Source organism: Calonectris borealis, chromosome 1, assembly GCF_964195595.1.
Source record: "Calonectris borealis chromosome 1, bCalBor7.hap1.2, whole genome shotgun sequence".
NCBI lineage: Eukaryota > Metazoa > Chordata > Aves > Procellariiformes > Procellariidae > Calonectris > Calonectris borealis.
Genome location: NC_134312.1, coordinates 197,854,262 through 197,882,146, shown reverse-complemented (window position 1 = coordinate 197,882,146; position 27,885 = coordinate 197,854,262). Strand labels below are relative to the sequence as shown.

At 42.1% G+C, this 27,885-nt stretch overlaps 2 protein-coding genes, 1 long non-coding RNA gene and 2 other non-coding genes across 10 annotated transcripts in view; 3 read left to right on the top strand and 2 right to left on the bottom strand.

The window, feature by feature from the left end:
* The window catches only part of USP12 (ubiquitin specific peptidase 12), a 39,165-nt gene extending 33,342 nt beyond the window's left edge, over positions 1-5,823 (bottom strand). For 2 of the 4 annotated variants that reach the window (XM_075139874.1, XM_075139876.1), the window contains exon 1: positions 5,433-5,823. In XM_075139874.1, the coding sequence (XP_074995975.1) occupies positions 5,433-5,480 (48 nt within the window). In that variant the 5' untranslated portion in view covers positions 5,481-5,823. Of the gene's footprint in view, positions 1-1,621; positions 1,756-5,432 lie in introns of all 4 variants that reach the window. The other 2 variants (XM_075139873.1, XM_075139875.1) reach the window with 2 other exon arrangements.
* Positions 5,824-12,063: 6,240 nt separating this feature from the next.
* LOC142077774 (uncharacterized) lies at positions 12,064-22,081 on the bottom strand. Of its 3 annotated transcripts, none has more exons than XR_012672001.1 (5): positions 21,604-22,081; positions 20,561-21,476; positions 19,828-19,912; positions 15,100-15,203; positions 12,064-12,931 (listed from the first exon to the last, which is right to left on the bottom strand). It is a non-coding gene; the product is annotated as an uncharacterized LOC142077774 (long non-coding RNA). The 3 variants fall into 3 exon arrangements; XR_012672000.1 differs by having other exon boundaries at positions 20,561-20,654; XR_012672002.1 differs by having other exon boundaries at positions 20,561-20,615.
* Positions 22,082-22,143: 62 nt separating this feature from the next.
* RPL21 (ribosomal protein L21) lies at positions 22,144-27,272 on the top strand. Its single transcript, XM_075139872.1, has 6 exons — positions 22,144-22,248; positions 23,491-23,569; positions 24,213-24,274; positions 25,392-25,504; positions 26,148-26,298; positions 27,140-27,272. Exons 2-6 carry the CDS (start codon positions 23,503-23,505, stop codon positions 27,227-27,229), a joined length of 483 nt encoding a protein of 160 aa, XP_074995973.1. The 5' UTR covers positions 22,144-22,248; positions 23,491-23,502; the 3' UTR covers positions 27,230-27,272.
* LOC142078105 (small nucleolar RNA SNORD102) lies at positions 25,103-25,177 on the top strand. The gene has a single exon (XR_012672116.1). It is a non-coding gene; the product is annotated as a small nucleolar RNA SNORD102 (small nucleolar RNA).
* On the top strand, positions 25,564-25,696 carry LOC142078123 (small nucleolar RNA SNORA27). Its single transcript, XR_012672133.1, has one exon. It is a non-coding gene; the product is annotated as a small nucleolar RNA SNORA27 (small nucleolar RNA).
* Positions 27,273-27,885: the final 613 nt, after the last annotated feature.

The window sequence follows — 27,885 nt, the reverse complement described above, 5'->3', positions numbered from 1 at the left end:
CTCAACCGAAAGATCAGATACACCTTATTGAAATAAATCATTTGTTAAAAGCATTTAACTTCAGCAAACTTCCTAAGCTAGGAAAACAAAAGTTACCCCCTATACAGGTCTTTTATACACCTCTTTCCTTCAACAAATTTGAAAGAGAAAAGTAGACAATATCAATTAACGGACAGACATACTTTTACCACATTTTTACAGAATTGTTCCTAGAAGATTTAATGCAAATTAGTTGCTTCAGAAGTTTAAAAAGTAAATACAAAGACTATATAAATGACCAATCTAAACATTCAAGCTTTTCTAGTAATAGTATCAGTTATTCCCACTGACACAGCTAAAAATTCTGTCGGCAAGACTAGAGTCCAAGTTTGTATTTCATTGTTTCTTCGTGCTTAGAACTTGCAAGATGAATATATGTATACATACAGATAAAAAGAAAAAGGAAAATGTATATAATTGAAATTATCCAACTAAGTAATATGCCAACTAAATAATTCTCTGTGCTGGTATAAATATTGTTTTACAGCTACACAACTTCAGGAATTTTTTCTGTGTGTCTCATGTTTGACATTTGTTTTATATTAATTTAGAGTCAAATTCATATTTTGATGTAAATTTAAAGCAAATTTGTCTAAATTAATTAGTATACTAAGCAGTGTCACAAACCCAGTATTTTAAAGAGCAAATGTACAGACTCATCTTTTATTACCATATTGTAGCACGTTACATCCACAAAAATCATGACAACAAATGCCACAACCATGTTTAAGTCTTAGTGTCATATTTATCATGAAATATTCTCCTGATAAGAACTCCACAGATGAGTGAACCTCCCTAGTGTGGTTTAAGCTCTTACCCCAATTGTCTAACAAATACTTCTCCAAAATTTAATGTGCTTGCAACAGAATCCCCACAACAGAACACGTGCCTGAACACTCCAGCCCACTGATCAAGGTGGATTCACTCATGATGCCAGAGTGAAATGCAGTGGCTGAGACACAGCACATGTTCCTTCTTGCCAACTCTGCTACATGAGCAAGTCAGACAGCTGGATAAAGGAATACCATAACACTGCTATTTTCTCTGTGTTACTTTAGTCCTCTCCTCCCCTGCTTTCTTTTCTATCACTTTGAAGCTATGTTTTTCCATAACTTTTCTTTCCTTGCTATAACTCTCAATTCTCACTTCTTCCAGCATAAGTCTTCTGTACACTTCCCGGTGGAATCTGTTAACCTGATCATCAATTAATGTTTAAGTATTATAATTTGTGCTTCAGAGGAGACAGTGCAATTAGAAGGAAGAGGAGTGAGTACATCGTAGCCATTTCTGGCTGACTGCAAACTCTGGCAAACATCAATTTACATTAAGTGCAGATTTCACAATCAGATTTGAAAACCCTATTGTAAACAAATAATTCCTTAAGCAGTAATGAAGTCCATATATGTATACCTATCTCACTGTTAGTTATAAAATTTTGCTGCAATTAAGTATTTTCATAAAGCCTCTCTGCTATGACATCCAAGGTAGGTGCACTGCAACCTTCCCTCAGCTGGGCACTTACAGGGTCTGTCTCTTCTAAGCTGCCTTTTTTTCCCCCACATACTTGTTTGAACTCAAGTACCTCCAAGACCTCTTCACCCTTGACAAATGTGACTGAAACAGGCAAAAGGGTACTGGTGACAGTACCCTTAGACAGAAGGCAGGCAGGAAAAGGACAACAGCCAGCCATTCAGCATGATTCCGCAAGTCTTACTCCTTTCAAAAACAAAACAAAAATTTGGATTGTAAGATATGCACAGACTTTTCATGCAGAACACACTGTTACATCATAGAATCCACACCTAGCTACAAACTACGTATTTGATGTTAGTGTTGGGGGGCTGAATCAATCACTGAAGACATTCAGTGACAGTGGCCCTGTATATAAGATGCTAAACTGGCAGATAGAGAAGGGAACACGTAGACAAATACCTGAAACACGAAGAAAAGATTGTCATGTCTAATGCTACAGCTTGCAGATTAGCAACGTTTTTAAATTTGATTAAACTTCTTCAGGTTGTGCTAACATAATCAACCCGTTTCTAGAAGAAACGCTGAAAAACAAGTACTACTACCATTATAACTTCCTTCTGTATGTCTGAGACTGACATCTTTGTAGCTTTTTGTAGCTTTTAAGCTGCAAAGATAACTTCTATCTTCTCTTTACTTCAGCTACTGTAAAACTTGATACGTTTCAACTGCTGGCAAGTGTTTGCTGGATTCTAGACAACAGAAGCAAAAGTCAGAAGTACTAGGTTCAATCTCTATTTTATGGTGAGTATAGCTTGGGGCACATCTTCATTGCAGTTAGCATGGATTACTTTACCACTTCTCAGCCATGCATAAAAACCCCATATAATTCAGTCAGGTAAGACTTTGACTGCAGTTTAATGCATGGATCAGGGTAAAAGACCAAGTTCTACTTTTACTGCAAAGACATTTAAAAAAAAAAAAAAAGACCACACACTTTTAACCTCATCCATTTGCAACAAGAACAGTGGCTAAACCACTCAGGGGCAAAGGTATTTTCCAGTGCTTTTCCACAATCTCCAGCCACGTAATTAAGACTTACTACAGCACAAGGAACCACGGGAGTGGTGATGTAAAGCGAAGAAGTCCAAGGAAGCTCAAAGGGGATACAACACTAGGAGACAGTGCTACAGGAAGAGTTCTGCCATCACTGAACGCTGGAGTATAGATCGAGGAACTAATGAAGTATACAAAAGAACCAACCCTTCGTAGACAGAATGTACTCTTGTAAGATCATCTCAAAAGGCACTGTGGCTAACAAACTAAAAATACTGGATTTCACTCTTCACTGTACCCACACAACCTGCCAGTACTATAAAACGTAATATATTGCTTTCTAGTATTCAGAGCTTGAACAACAGGGATAAGATGCATAAAATATAAGTGAGTCAGCAGAAGCGAAACTTGAATTTGGATACAAAAAAGGAAGTCATGAAACGCAGGACTGCGATGGAAGAGTTTCTTCAACATAGTTCCAGACTGCTCTGTTACAGATCATAAGTCTACGTGCATGTTAGGTTTGTGTAGGCACAAACTGTCTCTTCATAAAAATTGCCTGTTACTGGTTTTGTACTAACCAAACACAAGAAGAGATGCAACAGCCTGAGAGTTCTTGTAAGAGGCATGGGGAAAGGCAAGAAAAACTTCTAAGAATTTTTAGGAAGTTGTCTGGCAGTTTATCAAACAGAGGGTTGACACAAAGAAGAACTGCCAGAAAAAAAATAGTATTACTCAGCAATTGTATTCTTTTTTGTTTTTGCAAAATATATGCTTAAACAGGAGTGTATGACTCTTGTTAAAATTAAAAAGATCTGCCTGACCACAACCACATTGTTCTAAACAACTCCACAGTAAACATCAAGTGCTTCTTCACAATATCTTTACTGAAGTATTTTTAAGCACAATCTTACATTATCTATTAAGTGTTGAAAAAACTTTTGCAGCAGGTATCCTACGCTAGCTGTCCCATCCCACAGTACTATTAAAACTCGTGCATCAGAAAGGCACAGCAAAAATCTTATGCCTGGAGTTTATCCACCTCAGTGCACACGATTATGATTGGACAGATAATACCTAATTGCCATCAGAATTTCAGCTTCATGGATATAGACACTTTAGTTAATCATAAGAAGATTTTTAGTTGAAAAAATTGTTTCCGGATTGACCTAAATGTCAATGACATAATGTCCTTTCTAATAACCATACATACAGAATAATCTTAAACTAGCTGCTTGGCCAGTCCAGACCTACAACTTCTATGCTGTCCAGAAGAAGAAAAGTGAGGTCCCATACCGGGCCTAAATCAAGAAGCCAGCACTGAATTTATGTTGACGCAAAGGCTAGTGGTCAAATGTGGGTGAAAACATGTTAGCTAGAATTGCAATAAAACGAGATCGTCCTAGCTCAAGGATCAATCACATTGACTCCTCAACAGTCTAACCTAAAATCTAACTACTTCAGAGAACGAAAACTCCTGGAAGCACATGGTGTATGTCCTACAACATTTGGCCATATAAAGATCTTGGTATACAGCTCATGAATTCAAGAAGTCAGATTCTGCAAGTCCAAATAAAAAGATGTGATCTCCCATATCACAAAAAACATTACTCCAGCTGATCAACAACCACCTGAGCAATCTCACCCCATGGGCTTACAGACATTCATTCAAAATTCTTATGGCCACCTCTGAAATGTTTGTTTGAGATGTTAAAGCCTCTTTGCAGCAAGATTTATGAAAACCATAAATCAGTTTCCAATAATACGAAATGTAAGCTTTTGCCGCTGTTTGATATTATGATATGTTATAATCCCAAATCAGCAAATTAACAAACTATATGACAGAGTGCATTTTTCCCCTTAACCATCTCTTCCCTTCCCCTGTGGAAACAGATTTGGGAACAAGAACTTTCATTTGGCCATGGTATAGGTAGAAAAGAGCACAAATGCAAGATCCTCAGCTATGAACCATCAACACATCTCCTCCATGACAAGTAGTGACTTCTACTGACTAAGGGATATTTCCTTCTTTAAATTCAGCATTCCTCCACCAGTGAATCTACTGAGCTCCTCACGCCTCTTTAAAAAACCCCAAGAGAGCCTTATCACATCTGTGTATCTGCGTATAGCTCTAATTTATCAAGAGAGAGAGTAATGAAAAAGCAATCACTGGAAGAAGCCTCCTATCAGGACCCGGATCGATGCAAACAAGTCAAATTACATGCCAACGCGTAGAGCGTGCTTGGCTGAACAGATCACGCGGGATGCTAACACTTTTCCGGGTAACCAGAGGAGCACCCGTCTGCTAATAGGCAAGGCAATTACTGCCCCGCCACATGAGTAAAGTACTCGGAGAGCTGGGGACAATTACGAAGTGGATCGGGAGAAGGACGGTACTTCTAGAAACCCTGCCCTAAAAAAAATACTTGCAATAAGCAACCCCGAACTCGAGGCAATGTCCTAACGCTCTCCCTCCCAGCTTTCGGCACACTGTGGGGAAAAGCTGTGCTCGGTGAGCCGCACTTCTATCCCGTTCAGAGTCAGGATTCCCCCCTCGCCCCCAGCCCAACCCGACCCCATCAGCGCCTGCATCAAGGTTGAGTCTCCCAAAGCCGATTAACCCCGCTCCGCTTCCGATCCCCGCCCACGGCAGCGCTCCCGCTCCCGAGCCAGGGACGCCTCCCCGCCACCCCGTCCCCACGCCGCCGCACCACCCGCCGCCGAGGCGCTGCGCAAACCCAGCCTCCCCCGCAGCCCGCCCCTCGCACGCCTCCCCACAGCCCCTTCCACCGCCCCGCGTCCCCACCCCCGGGGAGCCGGCAGGGCAGGAGAGGGCCGCCCCGGCCCGGCCCCGGCCCCTCACTCACCATGGTACAGATGGAGGCGATTTTGGAGACTGTCATTAGGATTTCCATCCGCCCAGCGCCATCTTCCGCCCAATCACAGCGCCGAGCCGAGCGGAGCCGGGCTGGGCCGGGCGGGAGTAGGAGGGGAAGGGAAGGCAAGCGACGGGGGCAGCCCTCACCGCCCCCGCCAGCGCCCGCCGCGGGGCGCACGCAGCCCCGACGGCCCCAACGGCCGGGCGCGCGGCTCCCAGCCGGCGCCACAGAGCCTCGCTCCCCCTCGCCCCGCGCGCGGCCAGCACCGCGCGAGCCCGCCCCGCCCGGCCCCGCCCCGCGCCGGGCCCTACCGCCGCCGGGTCACCGGCCGGCTCCCCTCCCGCCCCTCAGCCTCGGCACCGCCTCGCGCCCCGCTCCCGCGCCCCGCCCCCCGGCCAGCTCCTCTCCGGGCCTGGCTCCGCCCCCCCCACCGCCTCCCGCCGCGCCGGGCGCCGCCAAACACGCATGCGCGGCACGGAGCGGGCAGGGTGGGGGTGCGCAGCAGGGCCGTTGAAGGGGCGGGGCCGGCGCCTCGCCTTCCTCAGCCGGGCCATCGCGCCCCGCCATGGCGGTGGGCGCGGGGCTGGCGCCCGGTGTGAGGGGCGCCTCTGGCTGCTCTCAGCGCTCAGGCGTTACTTTTCTTTTTTCTTCCTTCCGTGGCCCTAGAGTTGAAATCTAACGGGTGGCCACAGGGTGAGCGCTGGCGGTGAAGAGTTGGGGGGGTTAGTGGATGTTTCCGTAATGCAGGTGCTGAGCCGCTTCCAGGGAAGGAGTTCCCTTGCGGCCTGGAGAGGTGAGGAGAGTGAACAGGCATAACTCACAGCCAAAGCAAATTAAAAAGCAGAACTATCCTATTGACTTAATCACTCTAATGCCAAAATAACTTCAAAGTGACTTTTGATACTTGAACAACAGTTGTCAAAGCTGTTCCTCTAGGACCAACCTCAAAGCCGGACCCTGTAGGGTCCCTCCCAGGAAGAGGGGGATGTGGAGAGGCACGCACCTGTGAATTCCTCTCCTCTTCCCTTTTTTTTGCTTCGTCTCTAGATGACCAGTGCTTTGGTTTCTGTGAGTCTGGGATTTGCAGGCCCCAGCCTCAGACATCTTGGAAAATAAAGCTGATCTGTAGAGTAGTCATTTATATCAACTACTTGAGGTATCTACTTGGGAATGAGATGCATCATCTAGATGTGCCTGTTGATCTGCAGACTATAATGGAAATCTGGATGACTCATTCAAGATGTTGATGTCCGCATTAAAGAAGCATAAAGCTAGCTAAGATATAGAATCATAGAATCATTTAGGTTGGAAAAGACCTTTAAGATCATCAAGTCCAACTGTTAACCTAGCACTGCCAAGTCCACTACTAAACCATGTCCCTAAGCACACCATCTTTTAAATACCTCCAGGGATGGTGACCCCACCGATTCCCTGGGCAGCCTGTTCCAATGCTTGACGTGGAATGTCCTGCCCTGTCTTTTTTTTCATATATGGGAAACATCTAGCAGATCAAGATGCATTATTATTAAGAATAATGTCTATGCACATAAGACCTAGATCATAAATGCATCCTTTCACTGTAAAAAACATATTTTAATATCTGTAACGTTAAATCATGATACTTTCTATGATCTTCAGAAGTAAACGTTCTTTAGCAACTAAATTAATGGAAATAGTAAATTTTCCTTCAGCTGAAACATAAAGAATATGACCTTAGAAAGTCTTATAACTGAACTCTATTGCAACCTGAAATATTCTCAAGCAGTTCTTTTATATAATATCTGTGGTCTAGAAGCGTATATTTCAAAAGTATAGTATTTGAGAAAATGAATGCCTCTTGGATGACTACATTCAGAAACTGTTGCCACAGAAACCATGGGGGAGGACAGCATCAGGAGAATGAGAAATAATAGAAACAAAAGAAGTGAACTGGCCATTTACGTGCAAAAAAGCAAGAACGGATATTTGGCCAGCTAGAAGTGTCAACCTTCAGATATCCAGCAGTTCATCTACTGAAATACAACGCTGCAAGATAGATCTGTAATACGATTCCTTACAGTATTAATCAGACATGCTACAAGAGATACTCCTGTATAGTCCAGAGTGGACAAAATCTTCAAAAAATGACACAAGGAAAATATGATAGCATGCCGTCTCCCCGAAGCAAAAAACCAAAAAGCAATTGCACTTTTGCAGAAGCTTGTAAGATTATCTGGGAGATAATTCAGTTTGGAACCATTTATGTGGCATCAAGTGGAACCATACAGGCCATAGAAAAACTGCAGGAATCTTGAAAGGTACTCAAATGGAAAGTCAGAGATTGCCTTGAAGTTTCTTCCTACCCATAAATTAGAGAAAGAAGGCAAAATATACTTGATGTGAAGTGCTCTTTCTGTCTGTAGTTCCAAGGGGAAATTTAGATACTGTGCCGTATTGGACCACATTTCAAAAAGAGTAGGGGATGTATGGCTATGCTGGCCTGCATCTGACAGGTGTGGGCTAATCGTGGCTGGAAACTAAGCAGAGCAGCTGGGAAGATGCTAAGTTAGTAACATACAGAGAGACTGATTTTTTTTTAAAATGCCGTGTAAACTGAGGTGCTGTGTTATGAGCAAACTGAACTCATGCTGCATAGAATGAGGGGAAATACAGAAACACTTTCTATACCATTGACCATTAAAATGAGGTAAAATACGAGGAAACAAGTAAGAATTGGAAATTATTGCTTAATTGTCATCATTAAGCCCCTTGGGGTGATTGGAATTATTCACAAATTAAGTATTCCAGGTATTTGACCAGCTAAGGAAAAACAGGGTGGGTAGACCAGGAGTGTGCGTGTGTTTGTGTATGCTTGAGGAGACAGAGCTTTGAAAGCAGTTACAGAGTCGCTGTAATGCATATAGATCAGTATGGTAACTAACCCTGCCTGAGACAAGATATCAGTCATATCTTGTATCACTGGGGAGAGACAAGATCCACCTGACAAATTGCGACAAGAGCATTTTTGCCAACTGGCCAGCCAACCTGCTGAGGAGAACTTTAACTAGGAACAAGGAAGTCTCTTGATCACAGACCCTGGGTTTGGGGGAATTTCAGCCTGCTCGACATCTGCTACAAGCACCACGCATCAGAACGCAAGCAGTCAAGGAGATTTCTGAAAGGCATCAAGGATAACTTCATGATACCGGCTGGGCCAACCAGGGGTGATTCACAGCTGGATCTGCCTCTTCACTAACAAGGAAGAACTGGGGGATGTGGTAATCAATGGCTTGGTTATCAAAGCCTGGGCTGTAGTGACTGAGGAGTGGAGTTCATGATCCTGTGGGGGGCTGAGGAAGGAGAGCAGTAAGACCTCAGACCCTGGCTTTAGGGGAACAGACCAGTTCATTCAGGAAACTGGTAGGTGGGATCCACTGAACAGCAACTCTAAAGGGTAAAGTTGCTCAGGAAAGCTGGCAGGAGAGCATAAGGATCCTAACACTGAGAAAAACAAATAAACGTATTAGTATTTTCAGCAATGAGAAAGCAAAACTAATGTGCTGTGAAGAGAAAAAGAGTGGCTAAATAGGAAATTAAATTAAGGCTGGGGTTGTTATAAGATCTATACTGTTTGGTAAATTCATCCCATTCAGATACAGTGTGCTTTAATATAGGAACAAGTACAGTTACTTAAAAATACAGTGAGCAGGTCATGTCTGCAGAGATGAGGGGCTGTGCTGTGGAGAGCAGTGACTGAAAAGAAATTAAAGAGTTGACAGTGGCCAACCCAACAAAAATTAATTTCCAGTCTAATGCTATGGTATAAGCAAATAGTGGAATCCTTGACTATATAACCAGAGATGTGGCAAGTAGGAAGAGACGTTATTTTCTTCTACGTATGGCATTGGGGAGATTTTTGTGGTAATACTGCACTAGCCTTTGGTGTCCTTGTTGTCAAAAGAATGCTGAGAAATTATTTAAGGCTGGAGAAGATTCTTTGCATGGAGAGACTTAAAGAGCACAATCTGTTTGGCTTATCAAAAAGAAGCCCGGAAGGTGGCTACAGTGATCTTTAATCTTGCACAGTGAGAGGTGTTTCAAGAAAAAATAACTATAAACTGAAATCAAACAAATTTGAATTAGAAATTACGCACATTTTTAACAGTGGAAGACATTAATGGTGGGAATATGCTGCCAAGAGAAATGGCACATCCAGTATCTCTTAAGGGCTTCAGTTAAAGAATAGATGCTTTTCTCACAGAAGTACATTAGTTGAACAGATAGAATTAATTCCCTGCCCTGAAAGTCTCTCAGAGCATGTAGTTGTTGTTATTACATAGTATTTGAATTACCATAACACTAGAAGCACAAGTCAGAGGCCAGAGCCCTTCGCCTTCTTAGTCACTATGTAAGACATCAAGAGAAAATGGCATTCTGTCTTCTGAAGAACTTACACTCCAAATGTACAGAGGCACCAATAGACACAGAGGAGCAAAGAGAAAATAGAACAAGTGTAAACTGCTACTGCTTACTCTGTGCCTCTCCTTGTTTCATAATCTTGTGGTTTGGCAGGAACCCAGCTTACTCTGGGGTGTGTGGGTAGGTTGCCTTTAGAAATTGAAGAGTAGGCATGGTACAGGTATGTTTGTGTCTGTATCCTCTATCTGTGACTACAGATGGTTTTGCTGAGTCTGGGGCATGTCAGGTTTTTATTAATGTTGCTTGACAACAGAATTGGTCCCATGAATCTATTTACCCGCTCCGCTAACCAGTCAAACCACTAACTGGTCGGACTATTGCTGCAGTATCTGAATGCAGACATATCACATCTGTTGTTGGACTAGTATACAGTATGATTGCAAGATCATAGCATAATAGGACCATAGGATAATTCAGGTTGGATGAGACCCTTGGAGATCTCTAGCCCAACTTTCTGCTCATAGCAGAGTCAGCTCTGAGGTCAGAACAGGTTGCTTTGTGTATATATATACCTCTTTACTTGTTCTGGAAACTCTTAAATTTGCATCCAGACATAATAGCGGAGGGGGTTGGTCCCTACAAGAAAACCATCTGGATTCACCATCTGTATTTTTGTTGACACATAGCCCAATGAAGGTCATTCACCATTGTCATGATATATTACCAGCCTTGCTATGGAAATGCACCTTACTTTGTGGGCAATGGGTATTGCAGGATTTGTGCTATGAGGTAACAGAGAGCAAGATAAAAAAGAAATTTTCCCCAACTTGTATTTCATGATTCCAAGAAAACCTGAAGCTGCATCAAATTATATAGAACTGGAATCTTAACACATTATGTGAGTGAAATTGGATCCTTCTGGGGAACAGAAGAAACAAACAGGAAATATATTTGGAAAGTCATGTTATATCAAACCATCTTGTACTGACTGACAGGTAGTTAAACATCTATATTACAAATCTTTGTAAATTATGTTGATGGTACATTTTCAGAAAATACAACTATTTTCATAACAGTTGTACATGCTCTCTGGGAGCCATGACAGGGGGTTGATGGTAGACTAACTGGATATGGGAGGATCTGAGCAAGTAGTTAAACAAGTGATACATTTTATTCATAGGTTCAAAAGAATAAATTCAGTTTTAGTTGTAATCATAAGCAAGACATTAATAAATTATTATCACAGAAAACTATATAAACTATAATATATAGTTATATATCTATTTAACTAACTATTATATATAGTTTTTTATATATATCCTGGGATATGGAGAAGGCTGAGGTACTCAATGACTTTTTTGCCTTAGTCTTCACCGGCAAGTGCTCAAGCCTCACTGCCCAAGCCGCAGAAGGCAAAGGCAGGGACTGGGAGAATGAAGAGCCGCCCACTGTAGGAGAAGATCAGGTTCAAGACCATCTAAGGAACCTGAAGGTGCACAAGTCCGTGGGACCCGATGAGATTCATCCGTGGGTCCTGAGGGAACTGTTGAATGAAGTTGTGAAGCCACTATCCATCATATTTGAGAAGTCATGGCAGTCCGGTGAAGTTCCGACTGACTGGAAAAGGGGAAACATAATCCCGATTTTTAAAAAGGGGAAAAAGGAAGGCCCGGGGCACTACAGGCCCGTCAGTCTCACTTCTGTGCCTGGGAAGATCATGGAACAGATCTTCCTGGAAGCTATGCTAAGGCACATGGAGGACAGAGAGATGATTCGAGCCAGCCAGCGTGGCTTCACCAAGGGCAAGTCCTGCCTGACCAACCAAGTGGCCTTCTATGATGGAGTGACTACATCAGTGGACATGGGAAGAGCTACCAATGTCATCTATCTGGACTTCTGTAAGGGCTTTGACATGGTCCCCCACAACATCCGTCTCTCCAAACTGGAGAGGTATGGATTTGATGGGTGGACTGTCCAGTTGTGGTGGTGCATTCACACACACCCTTTCTTCCCTGGGCCACTTGTTGATCTGGGCCGCTTGTTGATCTCAGAAATTTCCATGAAACCTGGGCTGCATCAGAAGAAGCGTGGCCAGCAGGTCGAGGGAGGTGATTCTGCCCCTCTACTCTGCTCTGGTGAGACCCCACCTGCAGTACTGCGTCCGGCTCTGGAGCCCTCAGCACAGGAAAGACATGGCCTGTTGGAGCGGGTCCAGAGGAGGGCCACGGAAATGATCAGGGGAGTGGAACACCTCTCCTATGAAGAAAGGCTGAGAGAGTTGGGGTTATTCAGCCTGGAGAAGAGAAGGCTTTGGGGAGACCTTATTGCAGCCTTTCAGTACTAAAAGCGGGCTTATGAGAAAAATGGGGATACACTTTTTAGCAGGGCCTGTTGCAACAGGACAAGGGGGAATGGTTTTAAACTAAAAGAGGGTAGATTCAGACTAGATATAAGGAAGAAATTTTTTACGATGAGGGTGGTGAAACACTGGCACAGGTTGCCCAGAGGGGTGGTAGATGCCCCATCCCTGGAAACATTCAAGGTCAGGTTGGAGGGGGCTCTGAGCAACCTGATCTAGTTGAAGATGTCCCTGCTCATTGCAGGGGGGTTGGACTAGATGACCTTTAAAGGTCCCTTCCAACCCAAACTATTCTATGATTCCATGATTCTATAAAAATTATGATACTGTAATTGTAAAATAGATAAATATTATTTTATTCCTTAGCACTTTTCATCAGTAAATCTCAGAATATTTTACAAAGAGGTGTGAGAAATAATCCTTATTAGACCAAATCTGTAAACAGAATAAATTAGGTGAGAGTTCTCTGACAGGATAAAATTTGCTCATGATGATTTTTCCCTTACACTCATTTTGGAAGACCAAAGCTTTCCTCAGTAAGGGTGTTGTTTTTTGTTGGTTTGTGTTTTTTTGTTTTTTAAGCAGAGCTTAATATTTGTTTCTTGCAGAGTTCACACATGGGGATATTTTGATACTTCCATTTTCACAGCTTAGCTGATACTGGGCATCTTGCCATACATACATAGCTGGCAAACAATTAACCTATTGTTGCACAAAGGATTACCAGCATCTGAAAAGTTAAAAGAGAAAATAAAAAAATTTATGCTATTAAACTGAATACAGATTTCTACCAACAGTACTTAAAATATACATCAGTTAAGAGACATGTGCAATAAGAGTGTAGAATATAAGAATTTAGTTGTGTTGAAAATAACAGTAGATTTCTAAACTGTTATCACTGTTTGAGTCTATAGACTCCTAAAAGCAGGTGGAATTCTAACTGAAAATAAAGTTACAGTTCTCAGAAAAAGAGTCCATTTACAAAATGATAACTTTTTTGAAAGATGTCATTGTATTCTGCAAGAGAAATGTGTATAGTTTGGGTCTGAGTGATCTCCATCTGAAAGGATGTGAGCTAGGCATGAAAACAATAACTGTGTGCTTTTTGACATTGTTCTGAAACAGAATCTTTTGGAGAAATAGGTCCACAAGTATATTTAGAAATATTGTAATGTTTAATATTGTAATGAAATACTTTCAATAATGGAAACTTTTCTTAAAAAATTAATGGCTTTGATTCTTCGCACTAGGCGCTTCCCTAGGTACTAGGGAAACCATTGTCTCAGTAACTCCAGTTTCTCCTTAGTAGGAAAACCTCAGGAGTCAGTGACAGTGCTCTAACACTAACTTGGAAAACCCATTACTAGAGGTGAGAAGTACAAGACGTTTCTACAGTCTCTGTGTTCTCTACCAGAATACCAAGCAAAGCTTCCCGCTGCAGTCAGCAAGATAGACATCATTTTTGTGATCTTCGCAGCAGTTCTCCAAAAGCAAGATTAGCTGTCATGTAATAACAACAGTGACGCACTATGTGACAACAGGCAGCCTCCAAGTGAAGAGTCTGTATCATTACAGTCTCCCCCACTAATCAGTTCTCTACAGTACCAAGATATAAAGGAAGCTGCATGCAGATAGCTACGCAGTGGAAAAAATTATCAATAAGAGGTAGAAAAAATACTGGAAACAGCTTTGTTGAGATAATAAAATTGCTAAAGAGCATTTACTGTTAATAGCCTGTGTTTTTGATGACACTAATGGGTGGTTAATTATTTTTGTTTTAATTGAAACATATGTCACAGTTAGCAATATTTTGTGCTTCCGCTGATCTAAAGCTATTGTTCAAGTCCATGTTGCAATCAGTTCTCAAACAATGCTCTCTTTGTCAGCAATACAGAAGTAGAATGATTTTGATTTCTTCTCATGGAAAATTTATACCCTGGAAGACCCACAGTTCCCCTCTGTACTTGCAGATGGTCAGTTAAATACTCCCATCTGGTTATACTTGTTTTTTTCTGGTTATACTTAGTTTTTTCAAAAAAAAAAACCAACAACCCCAAACCCAACAGCCCAAAACAGCCAACCAACCACAGGTTATTGCATGAGCAGCAGAACTAATAAAGCTCAGTTTCATACAGATTTGTGCCCTGTGTCTTTATACTGCAGTAACCTAGCATTACCTGTTTGTCCCGTATGGCCTCATTTCCTCTTTCCACTTCCCCTGCGATTTCATTTCCTCTTCTCCCCCTGCAGCACTTCTTCTTGCATTTGCCCTCTCTTTGTTTTTCCCTGTTTTGCCCCTTCACCATCACTGCCTCCCTCCCTTGGATAAGCTGCGGCTGCCTTGGAGCAGCACATATGCTAATTAGCTCACATTACTATTTTACATATACATGAAGGACTCCACAGCATTTCACAACTATTAATGAATCGATCCTTAACAATAACCCTGCTCCATAAATAAAATGCTATTATTCCTACTATACGTATGGGAAAGTTGGTATAGTTTATCCTTGGTTGGTTGTAGCTTGATCGAGTTTATCCTTTGTTAATTCTCCATTTCACTTCTCCTTGACTGACAATTAATTTGTCTTTTCTGGCTGTAGTGTTTGTTCAGAGCAGCTGTTGTTGTCTCATTGACAGGGGCTGTCAGAGTGTAGCCAACTCTCATTATTTTATCGCAAGCTTTGTGATATTTGATAGTTCCCTTGCAACCACAGTTCTTAGGTTCAGGTGATGAAGATTACTTGAGAAATTCACCTTTTGCTTATTATAACAAGTTTCTGGCTCAATAAGCTAGAAAACCGAAAAATGTGATGGCAGGACTGAAGATGTTCAAAACAGGGTGAAAATAAAAGCACATGTATTTTTAAAAAATAAACTATTTTAAAGCATCTGTACCTTGTGATGTCATGGGGTCTGTCCCAGGTTCATCATTTAAGATACTGGTATGGGTAAGACTGCAGAAGCTAAAGACCATCTCCCATTTTGGAAAGGAAACTGGCCTGCAAAAAGCAAATCAGTCAGTGAAGGCTGACATTTTCTGACCACAAATTCAAACTCTGCTAAAGCACCTAGGAAAGAATATGTAATTGGAATTATAATCACATGTGAAGTACTTTAATGTAAAGAACAGTGTGCTTTTTAGTCCTGTAGTTTCTGTATTTGATTCTTCTTTCCTCTTCTTTCAAGAAGAGGCTATGGAGGCAGGATAGGATTTTCTTTTAGCATCCAGAAAATACGTAGAACTAGAGTAAGACAAAAATGTTTACTGAAAGATTGTTAAAATCTGCTCAGTACTTGAGTTTGCAATAACTCTGATTACTTCATGCATTATTAAAAACAGCATTTTGTAGCACTACTAAAATCATAAACATGCACTTTGTCTTTATGTACTCATACAGAGAAACAAATTTACTTTGGCATAGTTTGAAGATAAATTTAAATTTGTGCTTACTGGAATTTAGCTAACACTAAGTAGAAAACATTCCTTTACTTGAAATAAAATATTTTATATAGCCCTTTCCTTCCAGCAAGGTTCTTTGCCATTTCATAAGCAATTAAAAACAATAATGCTAGTGGCTCTGATTAGAACAATTAATGAGAAATACAAATGGCTACCTTAGATACCAATATGCTAATACAATGCCATAGAGTATTTATAGAATAGAGAATGATTCCACCCACATTTTTACTTTATGCTGTTGCATCCATCAGGCATATTGCCTTTTTAAACCACAGCACCTGATGTTGAGAAGTTGGAATCATAGACTCAAAACAGTCTCTGGCACGTATGGAGGTCTTTAGTCCAATCCCCTGCTCAAAGCAGGTCCAGCTAGATCAGGTTGCTCAGGGCCATGTTGAATTTTAAATAGCTCCAAGGATGTAAATTCCACCATCTCTCTGAGCAACCTGGTTGAGTTTTTGACCACCTTTACAGTAAAAATGTTTTCATTATCTTGAGTCAGAAATTTCCCATGTTCTAACTTCTGTCCATTGCCTCTTGTCCTTCTACTGTGCTCTCCTGAGAGGTGTCTGTCTCCATCTTCTCTGCACCCTCTCATGAGATAGCAGAAGAGATACAAGATTTCCTTCTCCTCTGCCAGTTGAGCAAACCCAGCTCTTTCAGCTGCTTCTCATATGTCCTTGTGCTTCAGCCCTGTGACCATCTTGGTGACCCTCCCTCCACTGGGCTTGCTCCAGTCTGTCCATGTCTTTTGTGTCCTGGGGAGCCCAGAACAGGATGCATGGGTCCAGATGTGGTCTCACAAGTGCCAAATGGCGAGGAAGAATCCCTTGCCCTGCTGGCTAACCTCTTGCTAATACAGTCCTGGATGTATTGACTCTGCAGCAATGGCATATTGCTGTCATCCACCAGGACCCTCAGGTCCTTTTCAGCAAAGCCCCTTTCCATACAGTCAGCCCTCAGCCTGTCCTCAGCCTGGAATCCTGGCTGATTCCAGCCCAAGTGCAGGACTTCGTATTTGCCTGTCCTGAACTTCAAGGCTCCTGTCAGCCCATTTCTCCAGCCTGTCTCAGTCCCTCTCGATGGCAGCCCTGCCCTCCAGTGATTTGACCGCTCCCAACAATTAGGTATCATTGGCAAACTCACCTGGGAATTAGCACAAAAAAAATTGTTTTGTAATATAGTTTCAGTGAGATTTCATCAGTTCAAACTCAGTGTGCCATTATAACAAACTGTTCTTATATGTGATACTTTACATCAGGTATTACATTTCAACAGCAAAGCTCATATTCAGATCTGCTTAAAGCTAAATCTCTTTGCCCTCCAAAGTTAAGCCTGTCCTGAAAAACCATTTGGCATAGGTTGAGCTTCTGTTAAAATTATACTTTATAGTGAATAAAATAGTCACATGCTAGAAATCAGATAAGGAAAGGTCAACTAGTCTGGCCCTTGCCAGTCTGCAGTTTTTTCCTAGAGTGTATTTGTTTTGTTTTGGCCTATCTATTTTAAAGTGATTAAAGGCCAATTCTGTCCTGTTTATTCCTTATAGACAAAAATTCTTTGAAGACACTGAAAGTTTTGCCTGAGCAAAATCGTCAATATCATCAGACAAGAACTGACTTTCTGACACCAAAATCACTAAGAGGCCTGCTGTTGCATGAGTGTGAGATTAAAAAACTGTCTCCTAGTTCCTAGCTAGCAGGTTAAGGACAAGGACTCAAACATTTACAGCCAGAAAAAAAATTCAACCCTAGGAGCTTCATGTTTCGGGGACTGTGATCATCTTCAGTAATAGCAGGAAGCATCTCAGAAATAATTGGTGCATGGTAAGTAAGGTAACTGAGACTGTTGTGTACAAATCTGATCACTGATACTTAAGAGAGATGTGTGGGAATGGGAGCAAATGCACAGAGCCTGCTATGCGTCTGGAGGCTCAAAGAGCCTGGTTTATTTAGCTTAGTAAAATGAAGGTATAAAGGGGCCATCATTCTTCTGTGTAAATAATTACAGAAAAAGAAAAAGGGCAAGCATTGTTGTTCTTCCAGCTAGAAGTACACGTAAGCTCAGACATAAAAAAATTAATAGAAAATAGCAGTATGTTCCTAATCATTAAGCCAGCTATTTCTTAAACTGTAGTTAAGAGCTCCCAAGAGGGCTAGCAAAGGGCAATTGTGAAAGATCAGATTTTTTAAAATATATTTTAATATTAATTCTATACATATATTCAATACATTATCAAAAGAAAATCCCCACAAAAATCCCCATATTATGCAGATTTACTGCTGGCAGCAGCTCAGTTCCTCCATGACAGAGGAGCAAAAAGTATCTGTAATTACCAGCTGTGTCAGCCAGCGAGTGGCTAATCACCTTTAGTCAAAACAACTAAATATACAGCAAAGTTGATGCTTACAATATGAGGAGTTGCTTGTTCCTGGCTAGATGGATTGGACTCAGGGCAGGTTACATAGAGACAGGTGACGTCAAAAAAGTAGTAACACTTACAAGAAGTTTGAGAAAACACTGGGTTATTTGGTACCTGTGAGAAGCTGGTCACAGTTACACAACAGCTTCCTTGCAAGTTCCTGATGATTACTATATGGTCAGTAATGCAGTATTCACTGATGTACATACACAAGTAGAATGCCATGTTATTCAAATATACAGTTGAATGACAGAACTTGTCAGTATTTCAGATTTTATGTGGCAGTTGAGATAATGATGGAAAAAAGGCCGTTTGTTTGGCTTCAGTATCAATCTACCTGCATCTAGTAACATTTTGAATTAGCAATTAATATATAAGTAACATTAGTGTAACGGAAACTTTCACCCATGTGTGACGTGCTGGGCCGATCACAATTCTTGGTCTAGACAGTTTTTGCGTTTTCATTTCTCTCAAAGGCACGCTGTCATTATTTTCCATTCCCCTCTCCGTGAAATGAGAGCAATGCAAATTGCTGGCAAATTGAAATCACTGGCAATGCAGCTCAGTACAGCTACCTGTACTGGCACTTGTGCGATTCCACAGTGAGTCCGTTCAAGGAGTTTGTCTGGACAGTCATTTTTGGGAGGTGACTGGTTTATTAGACACAAATTTTATTGATTTTAACTCCCATGAAACTAGGCTCAGGCTTGTATTTGCAGAATGGATTTTGTGGCTAAGGAGTTGACTACCAGAAATAAGAAGGTTGTTAGAGCTAGAATCATCGGGGAGCTAAAGAGACCATAAAAGGGGACGGAAGCATGACTCTGAGATGCCACATAACAAGATCCTTTTGGAAAGGATGAACAGAAAGAATGAACAATGGAACAACAGGGTCAACTTAAGAGGTGACACAGATGGTCAGTAACTTTTTGATCAAAAGCGGAGGGTAGATGCTGCACTTCTATGGATGGGAGCCTGCCATGGGGTAACCAATTAACTTCACAATCTTGATTTTCAGTTTAGACTCTTGGTTTTGCAGTGTTATCTTTATTCAACACCTCAGTTACTTCTATTAAAATTTTGCTCCAGTCATAATCAGCTATCCTTTTTTTCATGTAATGAATGCATTATGTGAGACACAGGAGACCTACACCCTACTGAAGGGGAATATTTGTCATTTTTCACCTCAAAGCCCTTTACAAAGGGCTCATTAATTTAAATTCCTTCCACACCCCTGCTGAATAACCTAACATAAATGGAATGTCACCCTCGAGATCTCTGTGTGTATCACTTGGTCCTCTGAGCTTAGGAGCATGCCAGATCCCACTGTGCATTAAAATTTCAGCAAAGGATTCTCGACAACCCCATATGCAGAATTGTCATAGCACATTTATTCGTTAGAGAGAGCTGTTGTCCAGACAGATGCTGCAGAGAAGTGTCAGAAACAAAATGGGGCTCTCACAAAGAAGATACCAGAATTGTGACTATGGGAGCTTGGGGACTGGAAATGGTTTTTTTGGCATGGTACTTTCCACTCTCAAAAACAAAGCGATGTCCCCACTCCTCAGACTTAATGAGCTCTCCCTTTCAAGCTCCTTTCCCCAGCAACCTTTGAACCGGCTCCCACTGAAGCTGCTTTCCCTGTCTTGCTTTACCTCCAAGACAGGGAGAGTAGGAGGAAAACACAGTCTACCATGGTGTAGTAAGATTTCCAGAGTACATTAATGGGTGGAGCACCAACCTGGGACCTTCATGGGATTTTAGATCTTCACGTTAAGCTGGGCGTTGCCACTCGCGTTAGCCCCAGTCTTGAGGATGTGGTGTTTCTGAAGCAGAACCAGATGTGGTGTTAGCTGTACAGCCTAGGAGAAATTGGAATCTGGATCCTACAACTGCAGATTGATCAAGGAGGAGCAGTTTAGGCTGGGTTTCTAAGGGGATGAGGCAGGGCAGTAAGGGAAGCACCTGTAGCCTGGAATGCAGAGCTGCAGGTCTCCCCCACATCTGCTTGGCTGCTAGCTCTGGTTTCCAGACCAGAACTCACCCCACAACCTGTGCACCTTTATCTGCTGGAGACAGCCATTATTAAGAAATCCTTTCGTGAGCAACGTACAAAGGCTCTGCAGTCTTTTAAGTGCTCAGTAGGCCACAGATTTAGGAAACCGTGTATCAAATGTTGGTAGATAGGATGGGCTTCTGGATCAGACCCAGACAGCATGCCCAGTGAATGATTCAATGGAGACAAACTGTGAAACATGATTGTTTCTTTGAAATGTGGAGCTAAAGAAGGATCCTGGGAACGTGCTAATCAAGGTAAATTTTATGAATAAAAACATTATTGAAATTTTGAATAAACCTGTCATGCAATTTATTCAGGAAAAAAATGTAGCAAATCCTGAATGTCTTACTTGGCCCCAAATAAAGCAGAGTTCAATTAAGTTCACAGTTACTACTCCCTTATGAATTACACTTACATGCTCTATATGTGGACATGAGTTTCAACATGTGGAGTTTCTTCCCCATTCTTTCCTGCTTGATGTGGAGAAGATTTGCCCTCTATGTAAATCACTGGCAAAAGTAAGGAGTTCAGCTCACTGAAAATGCCCACCTTCGTTTATTCAATAATGCCTTTTAGGATTTGGCTTCCTGTCTTTACTTTGCTTGATATCCTCCCTGAAATCTCTCTATCTGTTGCCAGTATGCTTTCTCACCTAAGAGTTGTTCAGGCTCATAACTATCTTCACGCTTGGAAACCTAGGCCGAATGCATATTAAATTATACAGATTTTCTCTGCATAGATATCAGGTGCTGTAAATTCTAGGTTTTTTGTGGTGCAGAGCTGGAATACAGACTCATTTTTTTTAAATATAACACTTTACTCCAAGAGATTTCGTGTGGAGACAGGGCCTCTATCTATCATAACATGCCCAGCTAGCTTTGCAGGAAGAACCTGATAGTGTATTTAATCTTCCATATCCATTATTACGATCCATAAATATTAAACTTGCTTCAAAATGATAGAAAGGGCTTAAGTTTTGCAAGACAACATTAGAATAACTGTGAAGTTAGTCAGAGGATCAAATATGTTTTTATATGCCATTTTAAGTAATCATCCCTCTCCTAAATTAAATAAGTGCTTCTTTAATTCAAAACAAAAATTCCTGCAGTAGGGCAACTTCTCGCTGAGACAAGTTTTGAACTGTCCCTGCGTGTTTAGCTCAGGGGAGGGAGGCCCTTTTTTGACTCCCGCCTGCAATCAGCTTCCCTTGATGATTCCTGTCTGCTCTAATATTGACGATGGACAAACACAATGAGTCATGCCGTCAGCTCTGGAAGCTGCTCACCAGTCCGCTTCATTATCAGGCACCACACAGCTGATGCAACCTGTGGCTGTATAAAGGCTCTTTGTTGAGAATCCGTACTTTATTTATCTTTGTGGAAACATCTGCCACACAAATTGGAGATTATGGCATTATAATAACAAGAAAGCCCATTACAATAATAAGTAACTCCAAACCTGAGCAGCCTCTTCACTTCTGCTGTTGGTTTGCTTCTCCCACCATGCTTTCCTGCCCAGGACTACCTGGATCTCCAGTCAGGCAGCTGTGACTGACACATAGTAGCACAAGGCTCACATTACTGCAAATTTAAATTTCGGTGCACTTCTTTAATGTCGTAAAACAACTTCTTGGCTGCTAATATTTTACATTACCAAACACAATTCCTTATGGACTGCGGGCCAGCCACTCCACCAGAGAACTCACTCCTCAGATCCCTGACAGACACTTGGCTGGTTTTCCCGCTTCCCCGCCACCCCCGCTGTCAAACCTCTCCTAGCCCCGTCTCAGGGCACAGCCATGAAAAAAAACCGGCATTTGTCCCTGCTTTAGCGAAGGGCCAAACTTCTGCCGAGCGAGTTCCGTGGTTGTTTATCGGGATCAGCCTACAAGGGATTCCTTCGCAAGATTTACCTCTGGCAGGCAGGCAGGCAGGCAGGCAGGCAGGCGCCTCCCCGGGACTTTCTCTCAGGCGCGGCGCGGGCAGCCCCGCGAAGGCCCCGCTGTTAAGGGCGGCCACGGCGCCGCCTCCTTCCTTTTGCTCCGAGCCGCCATTTTGTAGGCACACACAGGGAGGTGTGCCGAGCTCCGCTCGTCGGCCTCAGGTGCCTCCGCGGCTCCGGGTGGCGGCGGGAAGGCGGGCGGGCGGGCCGCGCTGGCGGCGGGGCGGATGGCCGCCGTCTCCGGCTGGGGGCGGCATGGCCTTGCTGGGGCGAAGGGGGCTGAGGAAGCGGGGAGGCCTCGGCCTGCAGGCCGCGGTGCGGGGCGCCGGGCCGGGCCCGGCTGGACTGGGCCGGGCCGGGCCGCGAGGCCGCCGAGGGATGGAGTGAAGGAGTGAAGGGACCGCCGAGGCCGGCGGAGGGTGCAGGCGCGGGGGAGCGGGGCTCCGCCGAGGCGGTGGCACGTGGCGGTGGGCCCGGTCAGCCCCGGGGCCGCCGGCGGGATGTCGGGGGCTGGGGAACGGCCTTGCGCAGGCCGGGCGGCTGGGGCAGCTCCCCGGGGTGGGCCCCGGAGTGGGGATCGCCGGCTGCGGGGGGACTTGGGCTTCGCTAACGTGCCTGGTGGCTGGAGTCCCCCTTGGCCTACGGGGTGTGTGGGCCTTGGCGCCGCTTCATACGTGGCACGAAGTGCCGCGGCGGTGGGGCTCCTGTGTCAACAGGAGACACAGCTTGAAGCTAAAGAAATTGTTACACTCAGACCACAAACAGATGACCACGGTTCGTATTGTGTCAAATGTAATAGTGGCTGATAAATCTGGTAGTGGAGATCTTGCCTTTTGGATGCCTTGTGAGGAGTGGCAGAGGGAACTGGGCTTACTTGGCCTGGAGCAGAGGTGGCTTTGGGGGGCACCTGACAGCGCTGTTATCAAGAAGACGAATCCTGGTACTTGATAGGGTACGTGGCAGGAGCACGAGACAACTGGCTTAAGACAAAAGGAGAAGCTCAGGTTGGATATAAGGAAAAAGTTTTTCATCATGAGAACAGCCAGGCCTCCAAACAGCAGCCCAGGGAGGTTGTGCAGTAGTCTCTCCATCCTTGAAGGGTTTCAAGGACAAAGCCCTGGGCAACCTCATCTGATCTCATAGTAGACCTTGCTTGAAGCAGGAGGTTGAGCTAGGTGACTTGCTAGCATCCATTCAAACCTGAGTTACCCTGTGGTCCTATAAATACTGTTTTCTGTGAATGTCTAAACTAAAAACATTGCTTGAATTGATAAGCAATTTGGAAGTGGTGTTATTCTGAATAGGCTTAAAGACTTGATTCTTCTGAAATGTCTGAAAATGCTATCAGTCAAATTTTTTGTGAATGAACTAGTAGTTCTGAAAAGTTTGCATTCATTTTTGCAGTAATCAGCCAAAATGACGAACACAAAGGGAAAGAGGAGGGGGACACGTTATATGTTCTCCAGGCCGTTTCGCAAGCATGGTAAGTACACCTTGTAGTAAGAACACTGCATTAAGTTACTGACCTGTTACATGTCAACAGTCCCTAAGTAGCATTTGTAAAACAATGGCTTGTGTCAAAGGATATCTGACAACTTGGGCAAAAACTGTAGAATAATATGCAAATAAACTCTCACCTCTTCCAGCTTGTGTATTGGTATTCTGATTGCTTCATATAGTAACAATGCTAATTCTAAAAATGCTTGAAAATTTATTTGAAGGTGAAGTGAAGAAAATAATTCAACAGTTACACTTACTTAAAATGTACAGTTTGTTGCCTCTTAGCAATGAGCAGTGATAACAGCTGTTTTCACAATGAAGTAGTAAATAGTTGTAATGCCTTTTCAACTTCTGTGTTAGGAATGAGATTAAAGCTGTGATTTTTCCTTAGTTTGATTTTTTAAAAATTGGAAGGTATGAAGAGGTAATTACTGCTTGGAAAAAAAAAAAGATGGTTTGATTTCTCAGTTCTATGTTTTTGCAATGGAATTTAAATGTGAGGCATTTTTAAGAAAACTTTATCAAATGCATGATCTGTGTCCCCCACCCCATTTGGTGTGTGTGTGTGTTTATGTGTGTGTGGAATTACGAGCTTCATAAGTATCCAAATTTGTATCTCTTAACAGGAGTTGTCCCTCTGGCTACCTACATGCGCATCTACAAGAAGGGTGATATAGTTGATATCAAGGTACTTTCTACAGTGCTACGTAATTAAAAGCTAAAGCAGTCTAATCCTTTACAGTCTCCAGTTTCCTGAGGTAGTCTTTTTTGTTACTCTGGTCATGTGTGTCAACACAAGTACCCATTGCTCACTTCTGAAGCAATAACGGAATGACAATGCTACTGAACCAATAGTAACTCTTCAGTGTTGCATGCTGTCTTATGTGGGTTTTTAATATGTGTGTGTATATATGTATTTTATGTATTCGGCTGTGCTCTGTTACTGTGTGTTCAGCTGAAAAAAGTGAGTGAAAGAAGCCATATGTAATACTCGGGTTGCTGTACAGTGCCTGCCACCACTACTTTCATAGGAACCCCAGCTGTCATTTTAGTAGATGTTCTGTTTTGCCTCATCTGCACCTGCTGTTCAGCAGAGCGATAGTTTATGGTGGTGTAGCTGGTGGTTATGCCTGTGTCTCTGTATCATTGTAGGACTACACTTAAAAAAAGTACGTACAGGGATGGTGATTGCAAAGCCATATTAAAACTAGAAACCAAGAAATTAATGTAAGGATACATCATATGTGTTAATACAGAGGAAAAAAGTGAAGCAGCATTTTCCATCATTTGATATTTTCTAGAACTTGTCCTTTAAAATCAACTGTACTTTCAAAATCAAGTTGTAGTGAATCTGAAAGCCCTTCACCAAGGATTCCTACTTTGTTGAGTCCTTCAGTTTCATTTGAAGTGCAGAGTTTTCATACAATCACACAGAAGATGGTGTGTAATTTGCTTGTTTATTATTTGACTCTTGGAGAACTGCGCTGTTCAGAATTAACACTTCTTGACACACTGGAGCTTGATGATGATTGTCTCCTGTGATTGCTTGCTGAAAGCAAAGTGATCAATCATTTCACCGACACTGAAAGCAACCAGGTTTGTCATAGTAGAATTTGGTAGTCTCCAGATAGAAAATGCATGGTTATAAATTCTAATGTACAAATAAAGTAGGAGTAATTTTAAATCAATTCAGGTAATTTGAAATGTGTACTTTAAATAACTTCTGAAAGAAAAGTCCTTCATGTTTGTGTTTTTCCCCCCCCAAGTTAAAGTTTACATTTTATTCTTGTTTTACCTCTTAACAGGGTATGGGTACTGTTCAAAAAGGTATGCCCCACAAGTGTTACCACGGCAAGACTGGAAGGGTATATAATGTTACTCAGCACGCTGTGGGCATTATTGTTAACAAGCAGGTTAAGTAAGTAATGAAATTCTGTGTATTGAAACTTTGTATTTGGGAAAGTTGATCTGTAATTGCACCCTCCTTTCACTTTGCCAGTTAGACAGTTATTGTCTTGATTGGTCATTCAAGGTGGGTAAAGTATGTATCCTTTTTATAACCCAAGCAAATGATGCTCATTTGACTTGGATCCTGTCAGAGGAAACAGTTTTTATTTTTCTGAGCACTTAAAGTGACATTACCTAAAGCTGACTTTCACATTGATGCTGAAGCCCTTTTTAAATATTAATTTGTAGCTGTATCTAGCTGTATTCAGCTGGGTTTTGTACAGTTTAGTCAGAAAAGGACAAGTTGTTTTTCTTCCAGTAACTGGACAGGAGTACAGTGGTAATGCAGTTCTTTGTATGCTACAAGGTTAAAGTGACGTGTTCTTCACAGTCTTAATCCTAAATTGTCAGCATATTATTATATATTAATAAGCTTTCAGTTATATAAGTTATATCTGATTTGCATCTGCAGCAATGTATTTTGAATGATTGCCCTTTAAAGAAAAATTATCTGTTATTGAGCTTATGGAATTACTCATGTAAGGGCCATAAAACTAGCTTTTAAGTAGCCTTTTTTCAAGTGCAGTAGATTAAAAACTGATTTCTTTTCTTAGGGGCAAGATTCTTGCCAAGAGAATTAATGTGCGTATTGAGCATATTAAACATTCCAAGAGCAGAGACAGCTTTCTGCAGCGTGTGAAGGAGAATGAAAGGAAGAAAAAGGAAGCAAAAGAAAAAGGCATTTGGGTTCAACTGAAACGTCAGGTAATATTTTTATTGTAGTTGACTCAGTTGTTGATTCAGTTCACCAAAAAAAAAAGCCCAGCTAGAACCAAACCAGTTGAGTAAAATGTTGTTTTCTTCCAAAACTGTAAACTGAGCCTTTCTGTCTTTCTTTAAAAAACAAAAACAAAAAAATCCACCTCACATTAATAAGCTGCTTACAGTATTCTGAAAAATCCAGGTCTCTGGCAGATTTTCTTGGAGGTGTCTGTTGCTACCACCCTCACTTGGGTTTGCAGTCCTTTGCGGAAGGTTTTTTTTTTTCAGAGTAGAGTGGCAGCATGCAGTGTGTCTGCATCTGAGCTGTCTGACGTGTTTGGTGCCTGAACAGAGCTGCACTATTCCTGGATGGAAATTGTAGCCTTGGCTGTGAACAAAGGGATGCTTCCTGTTCTGTTGCTGATCTCCAGCAGAAGCTCTGGCTGATTTCTAGGATCAGTGTTGTCTTTGGTTTAGCTGAATTTAGCTGCAGCAGTTTCTGTTGCAACCCTTTAAGAAAAGAATGAATAACTAGACTTTAGAGAGGAGATAATGGCTATTGCTTCTGCAACCCCAGGGTACATCATCATAATTTGGATTAGTGGACTGCAGAGGGTAAAGTTTTTTCATTCAGCAATGAAAGTCAAGCACACTTGCTAGCAGATCATTTTCTTACTGCTATTCTTTGAATCAAATTTTAAAGAGACTAGGAGTGGTGAAAGTGCTGTAATGTTTATATAATAATTGTTAAATGGTTGTCAAAATAAATTCTGTGTAAGGTTTCTTTTGAGTTTTAGTGCCATGAGTTTTCTTTTTTCTTTTTTTTTTTTTTTTTTGTTTGCAGCCTGCTCCACCAAGAGAAGCACACTTTGTGAGAACTAATGGCAAGGATCCAGAGCTGCTGGAGCCAATTCCCTATGAATTCATGGCATAATGAACGATTAAAAAAAATAAACTGAAGATCTGGTTTTGGACAAGTGTATGTGATTGTGGCTGATTCCTTTAGTTTTTTTGGAACAAATGCTTTAGAAGACTTCTTTTATTGAAGTTTTTGTTTATTTAACTTGCCTTACGTGGTGGTTGGTCATTTAAATCATCTGCAGCTTTTGATGATCAGTTTAGTCATTTATATAGACCATAAATCCTGGGACCACTGAAATTTGCTAATGCTTAGTGATGATCATCCTTCTTTGATTACCTAATGAGGTATTATGAGAGGACGTAGAATATTTCACCAACAAACTGAGAGCATATACCAAGAATTGTGCAGTGTCACTTGAAGGTTTAATTTTTTTTCTGGGAAAAGGGATAACAGGCTTCAGATTTCATTGATAAAAGTTTTTGTCTAAGAGGCCTCAGATTAATATCACAGAAAAATTGTGGAAACAGTTTTTGAAAGCAACCCCTTGAGAAATGGCTGTGAGCGGATTTTGGTGTTTCACCATTGTAACCTGTAAAAGAAGGATTTGTAGAACATCCTCAGGCCAATAAGCATTCTTACGAAATAGTAGTAGTTCAGAAACAAGCCTTTAATTCCAAAAGTGCCAGCCTCTGTAATTTGATTTTTATCATTTGAATTGGCTGGCATAG